This window comes from Nerophis ophidion, linkage group LG28 (assembly GCF_033978795.1).
Source record: "Nerophis ophidion isolate RoL-2023_Sa linkage group LG28, RoL_Noph_v1.0, whole genome shotgun sequence".
Classification (NCBI taxonomy): domain Eukaryota; kingdom Metazoa; phylum Chordata; class Actinopteri; order Syngnathiformes; family Syngnathidae; genus Nerophis; species Nerophis ophidion.
The window spans coordinates 16,398,061-16,418,314 of NC_084638.1; the positions used below are offsets into that span (position 1 = coordinate 16,398,061).

At 41.7% G+C, this 20,254-nt stretch overlaps 2 protein-coding genes across 4 annotated transcripts in view; one reads left to right on the plus strand and one right to left on the minus strand.

Annotated features, from left to right (window-relative positions):
* LOC133545319 (zinc finger protein 664-like) overlaps positions 1 to 20,254 on the plus strand; it is a 186,825-nt gene that overhangs the window by 8,939 nt on the left and 157,632 nt on the right. The window lies entirely within an intron of this gene.
* Positions 10,185 to 16,698, minus strand: LOC133544900 (gastrula zinc finger protein XlCGF8.2DB-like). The gene is made up of 2 exons (XM_061890139.1): positions 16,671 to 16,698; positions 10,185 to 11,564 (listed from the first exon to the last, which is right to left on the minus strand). The coding sequence occupies exons 1-2, from the start codon at positions 16,696 to 16,698 to the stop codon at positions 10,627 to 10,629; spliced, it is 966 nt and encodes a 321-aa protein (XP_061746123.1). The 3' UTR covers positions 10,185 to 10,626.

The following is a 20,254-nucleotide window of genomic DNA, read 5'->3' on the forward strand; positions in this document are numbered from 1 at the left end:
AAAGTAAAAAGTATGTTGTGAAAAAACTACTCAAGTACTGAATAACTGATGAGTAACCTGTTTGTTTAATGATTACGGCAACAAATAATGCACAAAAACATAAAAATAGCAATGAGCAAATTCAGAGCCAGGAATATCTCTTAAGCAACTAAAACAATAATATATATTAAATAATAGTACATTAAAATGAAAAAAAATTAAGGCACATTGAGCCACAATAACTTGACAGCACCATATGCTTAGTAGGTATTCAATGATTGATTGATTGATTGATTGAAACTTGTATTAGTAGATTGCACAGTACAGTACATATTCCGTACAATTGACCACTAATTGGTAACACCCCAATAATTTGTCAACGTTAATCAATTACTTAATAAATGACCAGGTCGAGGTGATCTACTTCATATATACATATACATACACACACATATCATATATATATATATATATATATACATACTTATATATATCCATCCATTTTCTACCGCGTATTCCCTTTTGGGGTGGCGGGGGGCGCTGGTGCCTATCTCAGCTACAATCGGGCGGAAGGCGGGGTACACCCTGGACAAGTCGCCACCTCATCGCAGGGCCAACACAGATAGACAGACAACATTCACACACTAGGACCAATTTAGTGTTGCCAATCAACCTATCCCCAGGTGCATGTCTTTAGAAGTGGGAGGAAGCCGGAGTACCCGGCGGGAACCCACGCATTCACGGGGAGAACATGCAAACTCCACACAGAAAGATACTTATATATATACAGTATATAATTTATATGTATTTATTTTGGCGTTTTGTTGACATTTTAAAGGTGTTTTAATGAATATACATGCATGTTTAACATATAGATTCCTATCTTTCATGGAGACAAGAATATAAGTGTGTGTATTATCTGATTCTGATGACTTGCATTGTAGTTTTGATAACGTCCACGTTTTCAAATGGAGGAGAGAAAAAAAGTTCCTCCTTTCAGTCTAATACCACATGAAACTTGTTGGTTTTTAACATCTTATTTGTCCTGCTTCCATATTCGTTTTTATACACTTTACAATAAATACATTGACGGCAAACTTCGTAGTTTGCTAGCTTATTTGCACTGGCTTTCGGGGACTCTTATTTTGTTAGCGCAGGCGCGATGGAGCGGCACTTTTATTGTGAAGACAGGAACTGTGCGATCAGTCTTTAGGCTTTTGACGGGAAGTACGTTTGAAATAAAAAGTGTCTTTTTTCATTTCAAACAGCTCACTTTTTGTTTCATCTGACCACAGAACTCCAGAAGGCCTTATCTTTGTCCATGTGATGTCAGATGAAACAAAAAATGGAGCTGTTTGACCACAACACCCAGCAATATGTTTGGAGGAGAAAATTTGAGGCCTTTAATCCCAGGAATACTATGTCCACTGTCAAGCATGATGGTGGTAGTATTATGCTCTGGGCCTGTTTTTTTGCCAATGGAACTGCTGCTCTAAATGGGACAAGGAAAAGGGAGGATTACCTCCAAATTCTTCCGAATAACCTAAAATCCTCAGCCCCGAGGTTGGGATTTGGGCGCAGTTGGGTGTTTCCCCAGGACAATGACCCTTAAACACACGTTAAAAACTGGTAAAGGAATGGCTAAATCAGTCTAGAATTAAGGCTTTAGAATGGCCTTCCCAAAGTCCTGACTTGTGGACAATGCTGAAGAAAGAAGTCCATGTCAGAAAACCAACAAGTTTAGCTGAACTGCACCAATTTTATCGAGAGGAGTGGTCAAAAATTCAACCAGAAGTTTGTGGATGGATACCAAAAGCGCCTTATTGCAGTGAAACTTGCCAAGGGACATGTAAGCAAATGTTAACATTGCTGTATGTATACTTTTGACCCAGCAGATATATTTGCTCAGATTTTCAGTAGACCCATAATAAATTCATAAAAGAAGCAAACTTCATGAATGTTTTTTGTGACCAACAAGTATGTGCTCCAATCACTCTATCACAAAAAAATAAGAGTTGTAGAAATTATTGACAACTCAAGACAGCCATGACATTATGTTCTTTACAACTTTTGACCATGACTGTATGTGCAGCTAAAAAGAAGATGAAATGGGCAAAGTAAAAGGAAACAGAGGCATGGCATTAATGGGACACTTACCTGACTAAGACACTGGAGGGCTGGTTGCACATGAGCCTTGAAGCCAGACTGAACCTGTTTGGAGACTTAGTCTTAGACTAGTCAGGAAGTAGAAGAGCAGAATTCTGCTTCTTGAATTCACAGCTGAAAAGATGTGATATGAGTGAAGATGCACCTTCTGGATGGACTTCCTTCACCAGAGTGAGGTGTCGGCTTAGCGTGAGCAGCGTAACCAGCTCACGGTGTCTTTTGTGCTCCGACAGCTGGTGACGGTGGTAACGAGCTCTCAGAGAGACGTGCAGGCTGAAGGCTGAGTGACACACAGCAGTCGGCACACAGTGAGGACTTTGCTTTTTCACGCACCTCCAAATGTTCTTCTGACTTTGTGTGAAGATGATGTTCACTCTGCCACATGCTAACATCTGCACATGGATTCACCTGCTTTTGTTGGGAATGTGCTGAGTCATCTTCTTCCTCCAGCATGCTTTGTGCACTGGAACACAGAGAGATGTCTCCATCGCTGAGGGACCTCATCACACTTGGACTTTTCTTTCACATCTGCACAAATTGCTCCTCATCTTACATGATGTCTTCTTTGGCTGTTTATGGCTGAGAAAACACCTTCTATCTGCATTTTTCAACAATATTTTGCCAGTGAATCATGTTGATGTTGATCTTTGTGTCCATATAGTTGTGATGTCATCATTTGGGGCTCATGTGTCATCACATTGACAAGGATTTCTTCTTTCCTGTTCAAACCAATAGACAGCTGCTTGTCGGTGAATATCACCTTGTGTCACATCTCATCATTATTTTTACAAATATTTTGGAACAATAGTAGTATTTTTAAGTACTTTTGTATGTTAATGTTAATTGTTTTTTATGTAACATTTAAGAATGATGATTATGAGAACTGCTGTCCAGTTATCATATCTTGTTTTCTGATTGCATTAGTCTCATTTGCAATGCAGTTGCACTCCCAAGACCTTTAGATGGCAGCACTGTATAACTATTTATGGTACGTTGTCAAACTAGAAAGTAGCTTTTTTCCAGGAAAACAAATGTGTTAGGTTGCACCCTACAAAGTGTCAATACTGTAAGAATTGTCCTCATAACACAAAACTGTAAATTCTAACTATAATCTTAGTTGTCGTTTCCTTTACCAAATTCCAAGGTGTGGAAATCGCCATGTAAAACCGCTCATGCTAATAATAGCCTGTCTATGGCAAATCCTATGTAAATTAGCAATAAGCTAGCGCATTTTGGAAGAGTGTCGCATTACTTTGCGTTTGAGCTGTTTTTTATTAAGCACACTTTGTTGGTGTTGAAAATGGCAACGTGACTTAGAGGGAGTTTGGCTGAGTCCAGCCTGAGTGATGCTTGAGTGATTGTTTACGTGAGCCCGTGTTTAGCCTGAAACCGGACATGACCTCACATGCAACAAAGGTATCAAACTATTGCACCGTTTGATTTTATGTAAATTGATAATACCGAGGGAATTCGGTCATTACCTACAAAAATACTGATTTCGGTAGCCAACCCTACCAGTTAGTGTGACGGGGGGGGACAGTGACACAAGATTTTTATGACAAAGCATTGCAAAATATTTATATTTTTTGAAAACCTTTGCTGTTTTTTCCGTTCCTTTTTGCATAGTCATTTTTGCTTGATTACCAAACATGCCGAGGATGTCATTAGGGAAGTAAACAAGGTAGGCCGTTCTTATACTCTTGATATTCATTGTTTTATGTGTACAATGTTTCATGTACATTCTGGGTGTTTTATTCAGTAAAAACTTGTCAAATACAATTCTGTTTTGGGGGTGGTTTGTCATTACACACAAGATAACACTTTCAGCTTGAAGTCATGCAAAACAATATTTAAATTATCTTAAGCCTTTACCATGTCCGGAATGTGAAAACCTAAAATATTTTGTCAAATGTCAACAGAATGAATGAATAAATGACATTGCTCTTTATTCAATCAATCAATCAATGTTTATTTATATAGCCCCAAATCACAAATGTCTCAAAGGACTGCACAAATCATTACGACTACAACATCCTCGGAAGAACCCACAAAAGGGCAAGGAAAACTCACACCCAGTGGGCAGGGAGAATTCACATCCAGTGGGACGCCAGTGACAATGCTGACTATGAGAAACCTTGGAGAGGACCTCAGATGTGGGCAACCCCCCCCCCCCCCCCCCCCCCCCCTCTAGGGGACCGAAAGCAATGAATGTCGAGCGGGTCTAACATGATACTGTGAAAGTTCAATCCATAGTGGCTCCAAGACAGCAGCGAGAGTCCCGTCCACAGGAAACCATCTCAAGCGGATCAGCAGCGTAGATTATTAAAACACAATCTTTTATGGAAATGACAGCAAATTTAAGAGAATAAAATAACACAATTCAACTGATCTTCTGTTGATGCTAGTAGTGGAAATGTATACACATCTGCTGTGTGTGACAGTGGGTGTGGGTACGATTCCTGGTCAGGATGGGAAGGTTAACATTGAGCAGAATCATCATGATTGCTGTGCTGTGGCGACCTCTCATGGGAAAAATACTGAAAGACATTTTCAGATTTAATTCTGTTGAATGTTATTTTGCACTCCAACATGAATTATTTGATCATGTTTTTATTACAATGTGTTCTCATTGCTCCAAGACATATGTCTAATTAAATACAGGTTTCAGTCAAATAGTAAAACATGTTTTTCACATTGTCACATCGATGACATCTATTAAACAAGACAAGAAGCAAAGAAATAAACAGAGACCTAATTCAATTGTGCTCAATATGAGGAAAAACTTGTCGACCTGTAACCTCTTACAGTGTCACCCGAGCTCTCACGGAAAAAGGTTCACGTCTCCTCTTTTATTTGGATATTCCCCGTTTACATATCAACAGCTGTTTCTAAAGGAATGGGGGGGCGGGGGGGGGGGGGGGGGTGTAAACAGCCCTTGTTTTTGGTCACAGTAACACAAAAGTAAAAGATACCTCAGGCTTGTACTGGTCCTGGATCGAGCTTGGGCAAGTCTTGGATCACAATAGATAACCCCTCCCGTTTCCTCCCATCGTATACAGCGGAATTCCAAGCCTTTGGCTTGATGCAACAAAGACAGCTTTTCGTCTGTTCGAAATCCCTGCCGATTTTTACCCAATCAACAGTATTCAGGGGGTGTCATAATGATGGTGCCTTTAGCACCCTCTACATCCTGTATAGACAGTTTGCAAGCCCAGTTATATGTTGCAAATGGCTGTGCAGTACGCACATGAAATATTGCAAGACATATTTGATCAACAGCCATACAGGTCACACTGAGGGTGGCCGTAAAAAAAACTTTAAGACTGTTATAAATATGTGCCAGACTTTGAACCCACACCAAACAAGAATGTCAAACACATTTCAGGAGAACATCCGCACCGTAATACAACATAAACACAACAGAACAAATACCCAGAATCCCATGCAGCCCTAACTCTTCCGGGCTACAATATACACACCCCCGCTACCACCAACCCCCCACGCACCCACCCTCCCTACTTGAGTCGGTTGAGGTGGTGTATGTAGCCCGGGAGAGTTAGGGCTGCAAGGTGTTCTGGGTATTTGCTCTCTTGTGTTTAAGTTGTGTTAGGATGCGGATGTTCTCCCAAAATGTGTTTGTCATTCTTGTTTGGTGTGGGTTCAAAGTGTGGCGCATATTTGTAACAGTGTTAAAGTTGTTTATACGGCCACCCTCAGTGTGACCTGTATGGTTGTTGACCAAGTACGTCTTGCAGCCTGTAAGATTGTTCTGCACAAGTCTCACACAATATGATACAAAGCTGTCACTATGGTTGTGTGATGTAAAAGCGTGCACGATGATAAGTTGTACAGTAGTCCTCTGATTGAGAGTGCGTGAACCCCTGGGGGTACGTGAAGATATGCCAAGGGACAGGTAAGATTTATTAAAAATATTCTAAAAAATAGCAGCGATTCATAAATACTGTATAAATATATTTAATGGATAATACTTCAACAAAATATGAATGTAAGTTCATAAACTGTGAAAATAAATGCAACTATGCAATATTCAGTATTGACAGCTAGATTTTTGTGGACATGTTCCATAAATATTGATGTTAAAGATTTCTTTTTTTGTGAAGAAATGTTTAGAATTAAGTTCATGAATCCAGATGGATCTCTATTAAAATCCCCAAAGGGGGAGGAGGGGTTGCCCACATATGCGGTCCTCTCCAAGGTTTCTCATAGTCACTACCGCCGACGTCCCACTGGGTTGAGTTTTTCCTTGCCCATATGTGGGCCCTACCGAGGATGCCGTTGTGGTTTGTGCAGCCCTTTGAGACACTTGTGATTTAGGGCTATATAAATAAACATTGATTGATTGAAATCTGGAGGTAATGAAGGACTCAGACTTGAACTTTAACAGCCGCATTAAGTCAATATCATCAGCAGCTTTTACCAACTGAAACACATTGCCAACATCAGAGGAATAATGTCTGAATCAGACTTAGAAAGACCAAGTCTTTGCCTCCAGCAGTTTAGACTACTGTAATGGTCTTTTCACTGGGCTCTCTAAACCAACTGTAAAGCAACTGCAGTACACCCAGAATGCTGCTGCTCAAGTCCTGACCAGAACCAGGAAATATGAGCATATTAGTCTGTATCAGTCCTGGCTTCCTGTTGCTACACAGGTCTCCTTGTGTACGAGTCCTTTCATGGTCTTGTGCCAAAGTACATCTCTGACATGTTAGAACCGTATGAACCATCTCCAGCTCTGAGAACCTTGTTTTATGATCATTATTCTTCTTTTATTTTTAAGAATTTTTCATGGTTCTTGCATTTTATTTTTGCCTTCTTGTCATTTTCTGTAAAGCACTTTGAATTGTGCTCTATAAATAAACTGGCCTTCCCTACTTGTTTTCAGAATAAAACACTTATTTCCAGCTTGAAAGGCACTGCTCATTTCTAGATATAGAGATGTTGATTGGAGATATCTTCATTCAAGATGTCTTATCAAGTCAAATGTTTGACTAGTTTCAAGTAGTTGTTCAATGAATAGGTTGGGGTTCATTTGAAAAAAAAACAGCTGATGAGGAAGTTTGGCTGCAAACTTGACACACCAGTTGTGGTTGTCAGGTCACGTGATTTCCCAGAAAAGCCACTCAAGCATCTACCTGACGTGGCCACAAGGGGCGCTCTCTAGTAAAGGTGACCAGAGTGGTGTCTAGAGAGAGTGTAGACAACCAAACAACAGGCGCCATGTTGGGGACCAACTGAGTCATTTTGATGTTAGTTTTCCTGAAAATGACTCGAATTATAATTGTACTTCTGCTCATTAACTTACAAAGTATATTTTAATGGCAATTTTGCATCCATATTTGATGCACTCGGACGCTACATTCATGCAGTGTTAAGTCACCAGCAGGCTTCTAACACACTCCCGCTGGCGCAATGTACGTCAGCAAATACAGAACCACCAAAAAAAAAACATTTTTCCTAATTTCCTAACCAACAATCATGGAGAAATTGTGACTTTTATCTGAAGTACATCAATTGTGGTGTCTGCTTCCAATGTATTGTTTGTAATCACTGCGCTATATGCCTGTCATTTTACTCTGGATTTTTTAAATAATTTACATAAGGTTTTGTTTTGAGCAAAACCTTAACCTGATTTTATGATCACCATATTAACTTGAATATTAAATTAATGTTACTTTTTATATATCCATCCATTTTTTTACCACTTATTCCCTTTGGGGTCGCTGGTGCCTATCTCAGCTACAATCGGGCGGATGGCGGGGTACACCCTGGACAAGTCGCCACCTCATCACAGGGCCAACACAGATAGACATACAACATTCCCACTCACATTCACACACTATGGCAACACTAAATTGGTTCATCAACCTATCCCCAGGTGCATGTCTTTGGAGGTGGGAGGAAGCCGGAGTACCCGGAGGGAACCCACGCATTCATGTGGAGGACATGCAAACTCCACACAGAAAGATCCCAAGCCCGTGATTGAACCCTGACTGCTCAGGACCTTCGTATTGTGAGGCAAACGCACTAACCCCTCTTCCACCGTGAAGCCCTGCTACATTTCCTTTGTTCCTCAAATCTACCATAGATGGATTTTGTAGCCACTTTGTTTCGATCACTCTGTCCTAGAGATAGCAAAGAAAACTAATTAAATAAAGTCTGAGTCAATTGTCACGCTTCTGCACCTGAGTCCTCATTTTCGCCCAGACCTAACAACTAGCATGTTTTCTGGGACTGCTCTGCCATAAAGGACTATTCGAAAGAGATACACCAAGCTCTACAGGATATTTTCAAATGACCCCTTGAAAGTAAGACTCTGTTTTTCAGGATTGGCTGAAAAAAAGAGAAATACTTCATGAATATCTTACTAGTGGCTTGTAAAAAGAGCATCACCAGGAAATGGATATTACAGGAGGGCCCAACTTTGAAGCTATGGATGGAAATCACAATGGACATTCATAAAACAGAGAAGATAACGTCTTTTATAGTGAATTATATTTATATAGCGCTTTTTCTCTAGTGACTTTTATTGATTATGATTTTATTTACCCCCGGGCTTCACAGTGGCAGAGGGGTTAGTGCGTCTGCCTCAATACGAAGGTCCAGAGTGGTCTGGGGCTCAATCCCGGGCTCGGGCTCTTTCTGTGTGGAGTTTGCATGTCCTCCCTGTGAATTTGTGGGTTACCTCCGGGTACTCCGGCTTCCTCCCACTTCCAATCAACCTGGGGATAGGTTGATTGGCAACACTAAATTGGCCCTAGTGTATGAATGTGAGTGTGAATGTTGTCTGTCTATCTGTATTGCCCCTGCAATGAGGTGGTGACTTGTCCAGGGTGTACCTCACCTTCCGCCCGATTGTAGCTGAGATAGGCACCATGCAGCGCCCCCTGCAACCCCAAAGGGAATAGGTGGTAGAAAATGGATGGATGGATGGATTTTATTTGAGAAATTTACGTTATACTTGGAATACTGGGTCGATTATGTCACGCCCCATAAGCCTGATTTTATTATTTTGTAAATAGTGATTAAACTAGTTAAAAAAAAGTAGATGACTACCTATAAGTCAATATTTTTTGTTCTATTTATTTATTTACTATCTGTTTATATTATTTATTGTTATTAAGTTTGTTCGTTTTTGTTTGCTGTTTTCCTGTGAGTGTTTTGCTGGGTTTCAGCAGTTTTTGTTTTCATAGTTCTCTGTTGCTCTTGGTTTTTGTTCTTTTATCAATAAATATCCCCCTTTTTTTTTTTACTGCTCGGTGCCACCTCTTTCATCTGCATTATAAAAATCACTAAAGGATTTTATGTAGCATTCCCAATTTCCAGTTTTTGGTGAATTCTTGTGAAATATCCACTGTCATGTTACTCTTTGTAATGAATTAATTTGTAAATTAAGAAAATATTTACTGGGTCCTGCTGCTCGTTCACTTTTTGTGGTGTCATTTTGCTACCTGTAAAGGAAAGTATTTGATTTTAAATATATAAATAATTCTCCATATTGGCAGACATAGTGATTCATTTATTCAGCAGAGCAATAAAACTTGGATCTAAAAAAAAAGTAAACACAAATGCTGTCTTCTTCGCTGATAAAACATGATAGCAACATGCATCAATAAAGTACCATCTATCAATCTGCTAGCTCACGATCGCCCCCACTTCTCAGTGTGGCGAATTGGAGTACTACAAGAAGCACTCTAATACAGTGCTTAAATCTGTATTTTTAGTCTAATTATCAAGGAAAAATTCGATCACTTTTATTTTAAACATCAATGCTAAGGTTTTGTCCAGTAGTGGACCGATAACGTCTGATGATGACGATGATGATGATGAAGATTTATCTGTGCAAGTGAACAAATGGATCCACAAAGGGACAACAACCCTTTCCACAGTAGACTACACACACATCAGAAACATCAATCTTAGAAGCCCACAACCATATATTTGAAGACGACTTTAGGATTAAAAGTGAAGATGTGAGGTGAACTAAGTACAAATGCAGCAATAAAAACAACCAAGTCCACTCACGATGGCTCTAAAGTTCAGTGATGTGTTGCTAACTTCAGCATATTTATTCTTTGTTGATGTTTTGCAGAAGTTAACATCCATGATGTAACAATGCTGCTAATCTACTAAAGTCCACATTTTGTTAACAATTGTATTCATTCATTCTTTCAATTGGACAATAACATCAACAAAATGCAATTGAAAAAATGTGTGGATTTATAAGAGACAAAAAAAACCCAAATTCATATAATAAGATGTCCTCTTTTCAAAGATGAGAAAAAAAATAAAATAGTAGCAAAATATTAGATATTCAATAAATCCACACAACTAAAGAAGTAAGTACAGGACAACATATAACAGTTGAAGATGAGACGTACTACATACAACATCAAATATACATTCATATTAAACATTCTGTGTTTTTAAAGTACATTTAGCACAATCACTGTTTAAGTGTTTTTAAATCCCTGCAGCTTCCATGACTGTTACACACTTGTGTTTATTGACCTGCTTCTTAAACCTGAACCTTTTATCACACAGAGTGCAACCAAACGGTTTCTCTCCAGTGTGTGTTCTCATGTGTGATATAATTTCATACTTAGTGTTGAATCGTTTAGCACAAGCTGAGCAAGCAAACAGTTTCTCTCCAGTGTGTGTGCTCATGTGTCTGGTCATATTTTGCTTTCTGGAGAAACTCTTCTTGCAAACAGAGCAAGTAAAAGGTTTCTCTCCAGTATGTGTTTTCATGTGTTTGGTCATGTCAGGCTTTCTGGCGAAACTCTTCTTACAAACAGAGCAAGCAAAAGGTTTCTCTCCAGTGTGTGTTCTCATGTGTCTGGTCATGTGTTGCTTTGTGCAGAAACTCTTCTTACAAACAGAGCAAGTAAAAGGTTTCTCTCCAGTATGTATTCTCATGTGTTCTGTAAAATGACTCTTCTGTCTAAATGATTTCCCACATTCAGAGCAGTCAAAGTGTTTGTTGTTAGTGTGATGTCTCGTATCACCTTTAGAGTCATTTTTACTCTCCAAAGGTTTTTGGATGTGGTCACTGTGATCAGAAGAGTCTGACATCATGTGGTCCATGTCTGACAGTGGAGCAAAGATGTTGTCTGGTTCTGACTTTATATCTTCAAAATGCTCTCCATCAGCTTCTGTGATGTGTTGACTTACAAGCTCCGCCCCTCTGTTCTCCTCACTTTGACTGTGATGAAGCTGTAAGGACTGAGCTTCATCTTCATCATTAATCTTCTCCAACCGTTGAAGGTGCTCCCACAGTTCCTCATCTTCCTCTTTAATGTGGGAGGGGGCCTGTAGCTCTTTCTGTCCCACACTGGAGCTCCACTCCTGCTGCTTGGAGGGAATCTCTTCATGACTCCCCCCTGAGACCTGCTGGACGTCTGCAGAACATAAAACACAAAAGAGGTGTTACTGTATTGAAGTATTCAAACTATTCACATGTGAGCTAGGCCAAATAGAAAGTGATGGGCAAGCTACCTGGAAAATGTAGTATGCTAAGCTACAAGCTCAAATCTCATCCACCGTAATAAAAACGATCCTAAATTTTTGTTTAGTACGGTAGCATCGCTAACCCAACAAGGGACTCCTTCCAGTAGCTCCACCCACTCAGCTGATGACTTTATGCAATTCTTTAGTAAGAAAATTGAAGTCATTAGAAAGGAGATTAAAGACAATGCGTCCCAGCTACAACGGGGTTCTATTAACACTGATACGATGGTATATACGGCGGATACTGCCCTCCAAAATAGTTTCTCTCGTTTTGAGGAAATAACATTAGAGGAATTGTTACAACGTGTAAATGGAATAAAACAGACAACATGTTTACTTGACCCTCTTCCTGGGAAACTGATCAAGGAGCTCTTTGTATTATTAGGTCCATCAGTGCTAAATATTATAAACTTATCACTCTCCTCGGGCACTGTTCCCCTAGCATTCAAAAAAGCGGTTATTCATCCTCTTCTTAAAAGACCTAACCTCGATCCTGACCTCATGGTAAACTACCGACCGAATTTTTCATGGTTCTTGCATTTTATTTTTGCCTTCTTGTCATTTTCTGTAAAGCACTTTGAATTGTGCTCTATAAATAAACTGGCCTTCCCTACTTGTTTTCAGAATAAAACACTTATTTCCAGCTTGAAAGGCACTGCTCATTTCTAGATATAGAGATGTTGATTGGAGATATCTTCATTCAAGATGTCTTATCAAGTCAAATGTTTGACTAGTTTCAAGTAGTTGTTCAATGAATAGGTTGGGGTTCATTTGAAAAAAAAACAGCTGATGAGGAAGTTTGGCTGCAAACTTGACACACCAGTTGTGGTTGTCAGGTCACGTGATTTCCCAGAAAAGCCACTCAAGCATCTACCTGACGTGGCCACAAGGGGCGCTCTCTAGTAAAGGTGACCAGAGTGGTGTCTAGAGAGAGTGTAGACAACCAAACAACAGGCGCCATGTTGGGGACCAACTGAGTCATTTTGATGTTAGTTTTCCTGAAAATGACTCGAATTATAATTGTACTTCTGCTCATTAACTTACAAAGTATATTTTAATGGCAATTTTGCATCCATATTTGATGCACTCGGACGCTACATTCATGCAGTGTTAAGTCACCAGCAGGCTTCTAACACACTCCCGCTGGCGCAATGTACGTCAGCAAATACAGAACCACCAAAAAAAAACATTTTTCCTAATTTCCTAACCAACAATCATGGAGAAATTGTGACTTTTATCTGAAGTACATCAATTGTGGTGTCTGCTTCCAATGTATTGTTTGTAATCACTGCGCTATATGCCTGTCATTTTACTCTGGATTTTTTAAATAATTTACATAAGGTTTTGTTTTGAGCAAAACCTTAACCTGATTTTATGATCACCATATTAACTTGAATATTAAATTAATGTTACTTTTTATATATCCATCCATTTTTTTACCACTTATTCCCTTTGGGGTCGCTGGTGCCTATCTCAGCTACAATCGGGCGGATGGCGGGGTACACCCTGGACAAGTCGCCACCTCATCACAGGGCCAACACAGATAGACATACAACATTCCCACTCACATTCACACACTATGGCAACACTAAATTGGTTCATCAACCTATCCCCAGGTGCATGTCTTTGGAGGTGGGAGGAAGCCGGAGTACCCGGAGGGAACCCACGCATTCATGTGGAGGACATGCAAACTCCACACAGAAAGATCCCAAGCCCGTGATTGAACCCTGACTGCTCAGGACCTTCGTATTGTGAGGCAAACGCACTAACCCCTCTTCCACCGTGAAGCCCTGCTACATTTCCTTTGTTCCTCAAATCTACCATAGATGGATTTTGTAGCCACTTTGTTTCGATCACTCTGTCCTAGAGATAGCAAAGAAAACTAATTAAATAAAGTCTGAGTCAATTGTCACGCTTCTGCACCTGAGTCCTCATTTTCGCCCAGACCTAACAACTAGCATGTTTTCTGGGACTGCTCTGCCATAAAGGACTATTCGAAAGAGATACACCAAGCTCTACAGGATATTTTCAAATGACCCCTTGAAAGTAAGACTCTGTTTTTCAGGATTGGCTGAAAAAAAGAGAAATACTTCATGAATATCTTACTAGTGGCTTGTAAAAAGAGCATCACCAGGAAATGGATATTACAGGAGGGCCCAACTTTGAAGCTATGGATGGAAATCACAATGGACATTCATAAAACAGAGAAGATAACGTCTTTTATAGTGAATTATATTTATATAGCGCTTTTTCTCTAGTGACTTTTATTGATTATGATTTTATTTACCCCCGGGCTTCACAGTGGCAGAGGGGTTAGTGCGTCTGCCTCAATACGAAGGTCCAGAGTGGTCTGGGGCTCAATCCCGGGCTCGGGCTCTTTCTGTGTGGAGTTTGCATGTCCTCCCTGTGAATTTGTGGGTTACCTCCGGGTACTCCGGCTTCCTCCCACTTCCAATCAACCTGGGGATAGGTTGATTGGCAACACTAAATTGGCCCTAGTGTATGAATGTGAGTGTGAATGTTGTCTGTCTATCTGTATTGCCCCTGCAATGAGGTGGTGACTTGTCCAGGGTGTACCTCACCTTCCGCCCGATTGTAGCTGAGATAGGCACCATGCAGCGCCCCCTGCAACCCCAAAGGGAATAGGTGGTAGAAAATGGATGGATGGATGGATTTTATTTGAGAAATTTACGTTATACTTGGAATACTGGGTCGATTATGTCACGCCCCATAAGCCTGATTTTATTATTTTGTAAATAGTGATTAAACTAGTTAAAAAAAAGTAGATGACTACCTATAAGTCAATATTTTTTGTTCTATTTATTTATTTACTATCTGTTTATATTATTTATTGTTATTAAGTTTGTTCGTTTTTGTTTGCTGTTTTCCTGTGAGTGTTTTGCTGGGTTTCAGCAGTTTTTGTTTTCATAGTTCTCTGTTGCTCTTGGTTTTTGTTCTTTTATCAATAAATATCCCCCTTTTTTTTTTTACTGCTCGGTGCCACCTCTTTCATCTGCATTATAAAAATCACTAAAGGATTTTATGTAGCATTCCCAATTTCCAGTTTTTGGTGAATTCTTGTGAAATATCCACTGTCATGTTACTCTTTGTAATGAATTAATTTGTAAATTAAGAAAATATTTACTGGGTCCTGCTGCTCGTTCACTTTTTGTGGTGTCATTTTGCTACCTGTAAAGGAAAGTATTTGATTTTAAATATATAAATAATTCTCCATATTGGCAGACATAGTGATTCATTTATTCAGCAGAGCAATAAAACTTGGATCTAAAAAAAAAGTAAACACAAATGCTGTCTTCTTCGCTGATAAAACATGATAGCAACATGCATCAATAAAGTACCATCTATCAATCTGCTAGCTCACGATCGCCCCCACTTCTCAGTGTGGCGAATTGGAGTACTACAAGAAGCACTCTAATACAGTGCTTAAATCTGTATTTTTAGTCTAATTATCAAGGAAAAATTCGATCACTTTTATTTTAAACATCAATGCTAAGGTTTTGTCCAGTAGTGGACCGATAACGTCTGATGATGACGATGATGATGATGAAGATTTATCTGTGCAAGTGAACAAATGGATCCACAAAGGGACAACAACCCTTTCCACAGTAGACTACACACACATCAGAAACATCAATCTTAGAAGCCCACAACCATATATTTGAAGACGACTTTAGGATTAAAAGTGAAGATGTGAGGTGAACTAAGTACAAATGCAGCAATAAAAACAACCAAGTCCACTCACGATGGCTCTAAAGTTCAGTGATGTGTTGCTAACTTCAGCATATTTATTCTTTGTTGATGTTTTGCAGAAGTTAACATCCATGATGTAACAATGCTGCTAATCTACTAAAGTCCACATTTTGTTAACAATTGTATTCATTCATTCTTTCAATTGGACAATAACATCAACAAAATGCAATTGAAAAAATGTGTGGATTTATAAGAGACAAAAAAAACCCAAATTCATATAATAAGATGTCCTCTTTTCAAAGATGAGAAAAAAAATAAAATAGTAGCAAAATATTAGATATTCAATAAATCCACACAACTAAAGAAGTAAGTACAGGACAACATATAACAGTTGAAGATGAGACGTACTACATACAACATCAAATATACATTCATATTAAACATTCTGTGTTTTTAAAGTACATTTAGCACAATCACTGTTTAAGTGTTTTTAAATCCCTGCAGCTTCCATGACTGTTACACACTTGTGTTTATTGACCTGCTTCTTAAACCTGAACCTTTTATCACACAGAGTGCAACCAAACGGTTTCTCTCCAGTGTGTGTTCTCATGTGTGATATAATTTCATACTTAGTGTTGAATCGTTTAGCACAAGCTGAGCAAGCAAACAGTTTCTCTCCAGTGTGTGTGCTCATGTGTCTGGTCATATTTTGCTTTCTGGAGAAACTCTTCTTGCAAACAGAGCAAGTAAAAGGTTTCTCTCCAGTATGTGTTTTCATGTGTTTGGTCATGTCAGGCTTTCTGGCGAAACTCTTCTTACAAACAGAGCAAGCAAAAGGTTTCTCTCCAGTGTGTGTTCTCATGTGTCTGGTCATGTGTTGCTTTGTGCAGAAACTCTTCTTACAAACAGAGCAAGTAAAAGGTTTCTCTCCAGTATGTATTCTCATGTGTTCTGTAAAATGACTCTTCTGTCTAAATGATTTCCCACATTCAGAGCAGTCAAAGTGTTTGTTGTTAGTGTGATGTCTCGTATCACCTTTAGAGTCATTTTTACTCTCCAAAGGTTTTTGGATGTGGTCACTGTGATCAGAAGAGTCTGACATCATGTGGTCCATGTCTGACAGTGGAGCAAAGATGTTGTCTGGTTCTGACTTTATATCTTCAAAATGCTCTCCATCAGCTTCTGTGATGTGTTGACTTACAAGCTCCGCCCCTCTGTTCTCCTCACTTTGACTGTGATGAAGCTGTAAGGACTGAGCTTCATCTTCATCATTAATCTTCTCCAACCGTTGAAGGTGCTCCCACAGTTCCTCATCTTCCTCTTTAATGTGGGAGGGGGCCTGTAGCTCTTTCTGTCCCACACTGGAGCTCCACTCCTGCTGCTTGGAGGGAATCTCTTCATGACTCCCCCCTGAGACCTGCTGGACGTCTGCAGAACATAAAACACAAAAGAGGTGTTACTGTATTGAAGTATTCAAACTATTCACATGTGAGCTAGGCCAAATAGAAAGTGATGGGCAAGCTACCTGGAAAATGTAGTATGCTAAGCTACAAGCTCAAATCTCATCCACCGTAATAAAAACGATCCTAAATTTTTGTTTAGTACGGTAGCATCGCTAACCCAACAAGGGACTCCTTCCAGTAGCTCCACCCACTCAGCTGATGACTTTATGCAATTCTTTAGTAAGAAAATTGAAGTCATTAGAAAGGAGATTAAAGACAATGCGTCCCAGCTACAACGGGGTTCTATTAACACTGATACGATGGTATATACGGCGGATACTGCCCTCCAAAATAGTTTCTCTCGTTTTGAGGAAATAACATTAGAGGAATTGTTACAACGTGTAAATGGAATAAAACAGACAACATGTTTACTTGACCCTCTTCCTGGGAAACTGATCAAGGAGCTCTTTGTATTATTAGGTCCATCAGTGCTAAATATTATAAACTTATCACTCTCCTCGGGCACTGTTCCCCTAGCATTCAAAAAAGCGGTTATTCATCCTCTTCTTAAAAGACCTAACCTCGATCCTGACCTCATGGTAAACTACCGACCGGTGTCTCACCTTCCCTTTATTTCAAAAATCCTTGAAAAAATTGTTGCGGAGCAGTTAAATGAACACTTAGCGTCTAACAATCTATGTGAAACCTTTCAATCCAGTTTCAGGGCAAATCACTCCACGGAGACAGCCCTCGCAAAAATGACTAATGATCTATTGCTAACGATGGATTCTGATGCGTCATCTATGTTGCTGCTCCTCGATCTAAGCGCTGCTTTCGATACTGTCGATCATAATATTTTATTAGAACGTATCAGAACACGAATTGGTATGTCAGACTTAGCCCTGTCTTGGTTTAACTCTTATCTTACTGATAGGATGCAGTGTGTCTCCCATAACAATGTGACCTCGGACTACGTTAAGGTAACGTGTGGAGTTCCCCAGGGTTCGGTCCTTGGCCCTGCACTCTTCAGCATCTACATGCTGCCGCTAGGTGACATCATACGCAAATACGGTATTAGCTTTCACTGTTATGCTCCTCTCTGAGCTGCAACCTTATCGTGGTAGAGGAGTTTGCGTGTCCCAATGATCCTAGGAGCTATGTTGTCCGGGGGCATAAAGCCCCCTGGTAGGGTCTCCCAAGGCAAACAGGTTCTAGGTGAGGGATCAGACAAAGAGCAGCTCGAAGACCTTTATGAAGAAGAAACATCATGGACCCAGATTTCCCTCGCCCGGACGCGGGTCACCGGGGCCCCCCTCTGGAGCCAGGCCCGGAGGTGGGGCACGATGGCGAGCGCCTGGTGGCCGGGCCTGTTCCCATGGGGCCCGGCCGGGCACAGCCCGAAGAGGCAACGTGGGTCACCCCTCCAATGGGCTCACCACCCATAGCAGGGGCCATAGAGGTCGGGTGCATTGTGAGCTGGGCGACAGCCGAAGGCAGGGCACTTGGCGGTCCGATCCTCGGCTACAGAAGCTAGCTCTTGGGACGTGGAACGTCACGTCACTGGGGGGGAAAGAGCCTGAGCTAGTGCGCGAAGTCGAGAAATTCCGGCTGGATATAGTCGGACTCACTTCGACGCACAGCAAGGGCTCTGGAACCACCTCTCTTGGACCCTCTTCCACTCTGGCGTTGCCGGCAGTGAGAGGCGACGGGCTGGGGTGGCAATTCTTGTTTCCCCCCGGCTCAAAGCCTGTACGTTGGAGTTCAACCCGGTGGACGAAAGGGTAGCCTCCCTCCGCCCTCGGGTGGGGGGACGGGTCCTGACTGTTGTTTGTGCTTATGCACCAAACGGCAGTTCAGAGTACCCACCCTTTTTGGGAACGCTCGAGGGAGTACTGGAAAGTGCTCCCCCGGGTGATTCCCTTGTCCTACTGGGAGACTTCAACGCTCACGTTGGCAACGACAGTGAAACCTGGAGAGGCGTGATTGGGAAGAATGGCCGCCCGGATCTGAACCCGAGTGGTGTTTTGTTATTGGACTTTTGTGCTCGTCACGGATTGTCCATAACAAACACCATGTTCAAGCATAAGGGTGTCCATATGTGCACTTGGCACCAGGACACCCTAGGCCGCAGTTCCATGATCGACTTTGTAGTTGTGTCATCGGATTTGCGGCCTCATGTTATGGACACTCGGGTGAAGAGAGGGGCGGAGCTTTCTACCGATCACCACCTGGTGGTGAGTTGGCTGCGATGGTGGGGGAGGATGCCGGACAGACCTGGGAGGCCCAAACGCATTGTGAGGGTCTGCTGGGAACGTCTGGCAGAGTCTCCTGTCAGACAAAGTTTCAATTCCCACCTCCGGAAGAACTTTGAACATGTCACGAGGGAGGTGCTGGACATTGAGTCCGAGTGGACCATGTTCCGCACCTCTATTGTCGAGGCGGCAGATCGGAGCTGTGGCCGCAAGGTAGTTGGTGCCTGTCGGGTCGGCAATCCTAAAACCCCTTGGTGGACACCAGCGGTGAGGGATGCCGTCAAGCTGAAGAAGGAGATCCGCCCGGAGTTCCTTAAGGCTCTGGATGCTGTGGGGCTGTCTTGGTTGACAAGACTTTGCAGCATCGCGTGGACATCGGGGGCGGTACCTCTGGATTGGCAGACCGGGGTGGTGGTTCCTCTCTTTAAGAAGGGGGACCGGAGAGTGTGTTCCAACTATCGTGGGATCACACTCCTCAGCCTTCCCGGTAAGGTTTATTCAGGTGTACTGGAGAGGAGGCTACGTCGGATAGTCGAACCTCGGATTCAGGAGGAACAGTGTGGTTTTCGTCCTGGTCGTGGAACTGTGGACCAGCTCTATACTCTCGGCAGGGTTCTTGAGGGTGCATGGGAGTTTGCCCAACCAGTCTACATGTGCTTTGTGGACTTGGAGAAGGCATTCGACCGTGTCCCTCGGGAAGTCCTGTGGGGAGTGCTCAGAGAGTATGGGGTATCGGACTGTCTTATTGTGGCGGTCCGTTCCCTGTACGATCAGTGCCAGAGCTTGGTCCGCATTGCCGGCAGTAAGTCGAACACATTTCCAGTGAGGGTTGGACTCCGCCAAGGCTGTCCTTTGTCACCCATTCTGTTCATAACTTTTATGGACAGAATTTCTAGGCGCAGTCAAGGCGTTGAGGGGTTCCGGTTTGGTAACCGCAGGATTAGGTCTCTGCTTTTTGCAGATGATGTGGTCCTGATGGCTTCATCTGACCGGGATCTTCAGCTCTCGCTGGATCGGTTCGCAGCCGAGTGTGAAGCCACCGGAATGAGAATCAGCACCTCCAAGTCCGAGTCCATGGTTCTCGCCCGGAAAAGGGTGGAGTGCCATCTCCGGGTTGGGGAGGAGACCCTGCCCCAAGTGGAGGAGTTCAAGTACCTAGGAGTCTTGTTCACGAGT

What these genes read in the sequence shown, in the direction of transcription:
- LOC133544900 (XM_061890139.1), bottom strand. Translation starts at nt 16,698, where the DNA reads ATGAGGAACTGTGGGAGCACCTTCAACG. An exon ending in CTGTGGGAGCACCTTCAACG is followed by an intron (nt 11,565 to 16,670) that starts GTTGGAGAAGAT and finishes TATGTTCTGCAG; the next exon opens with ACGTCCAGCAGGTCTCAGGG.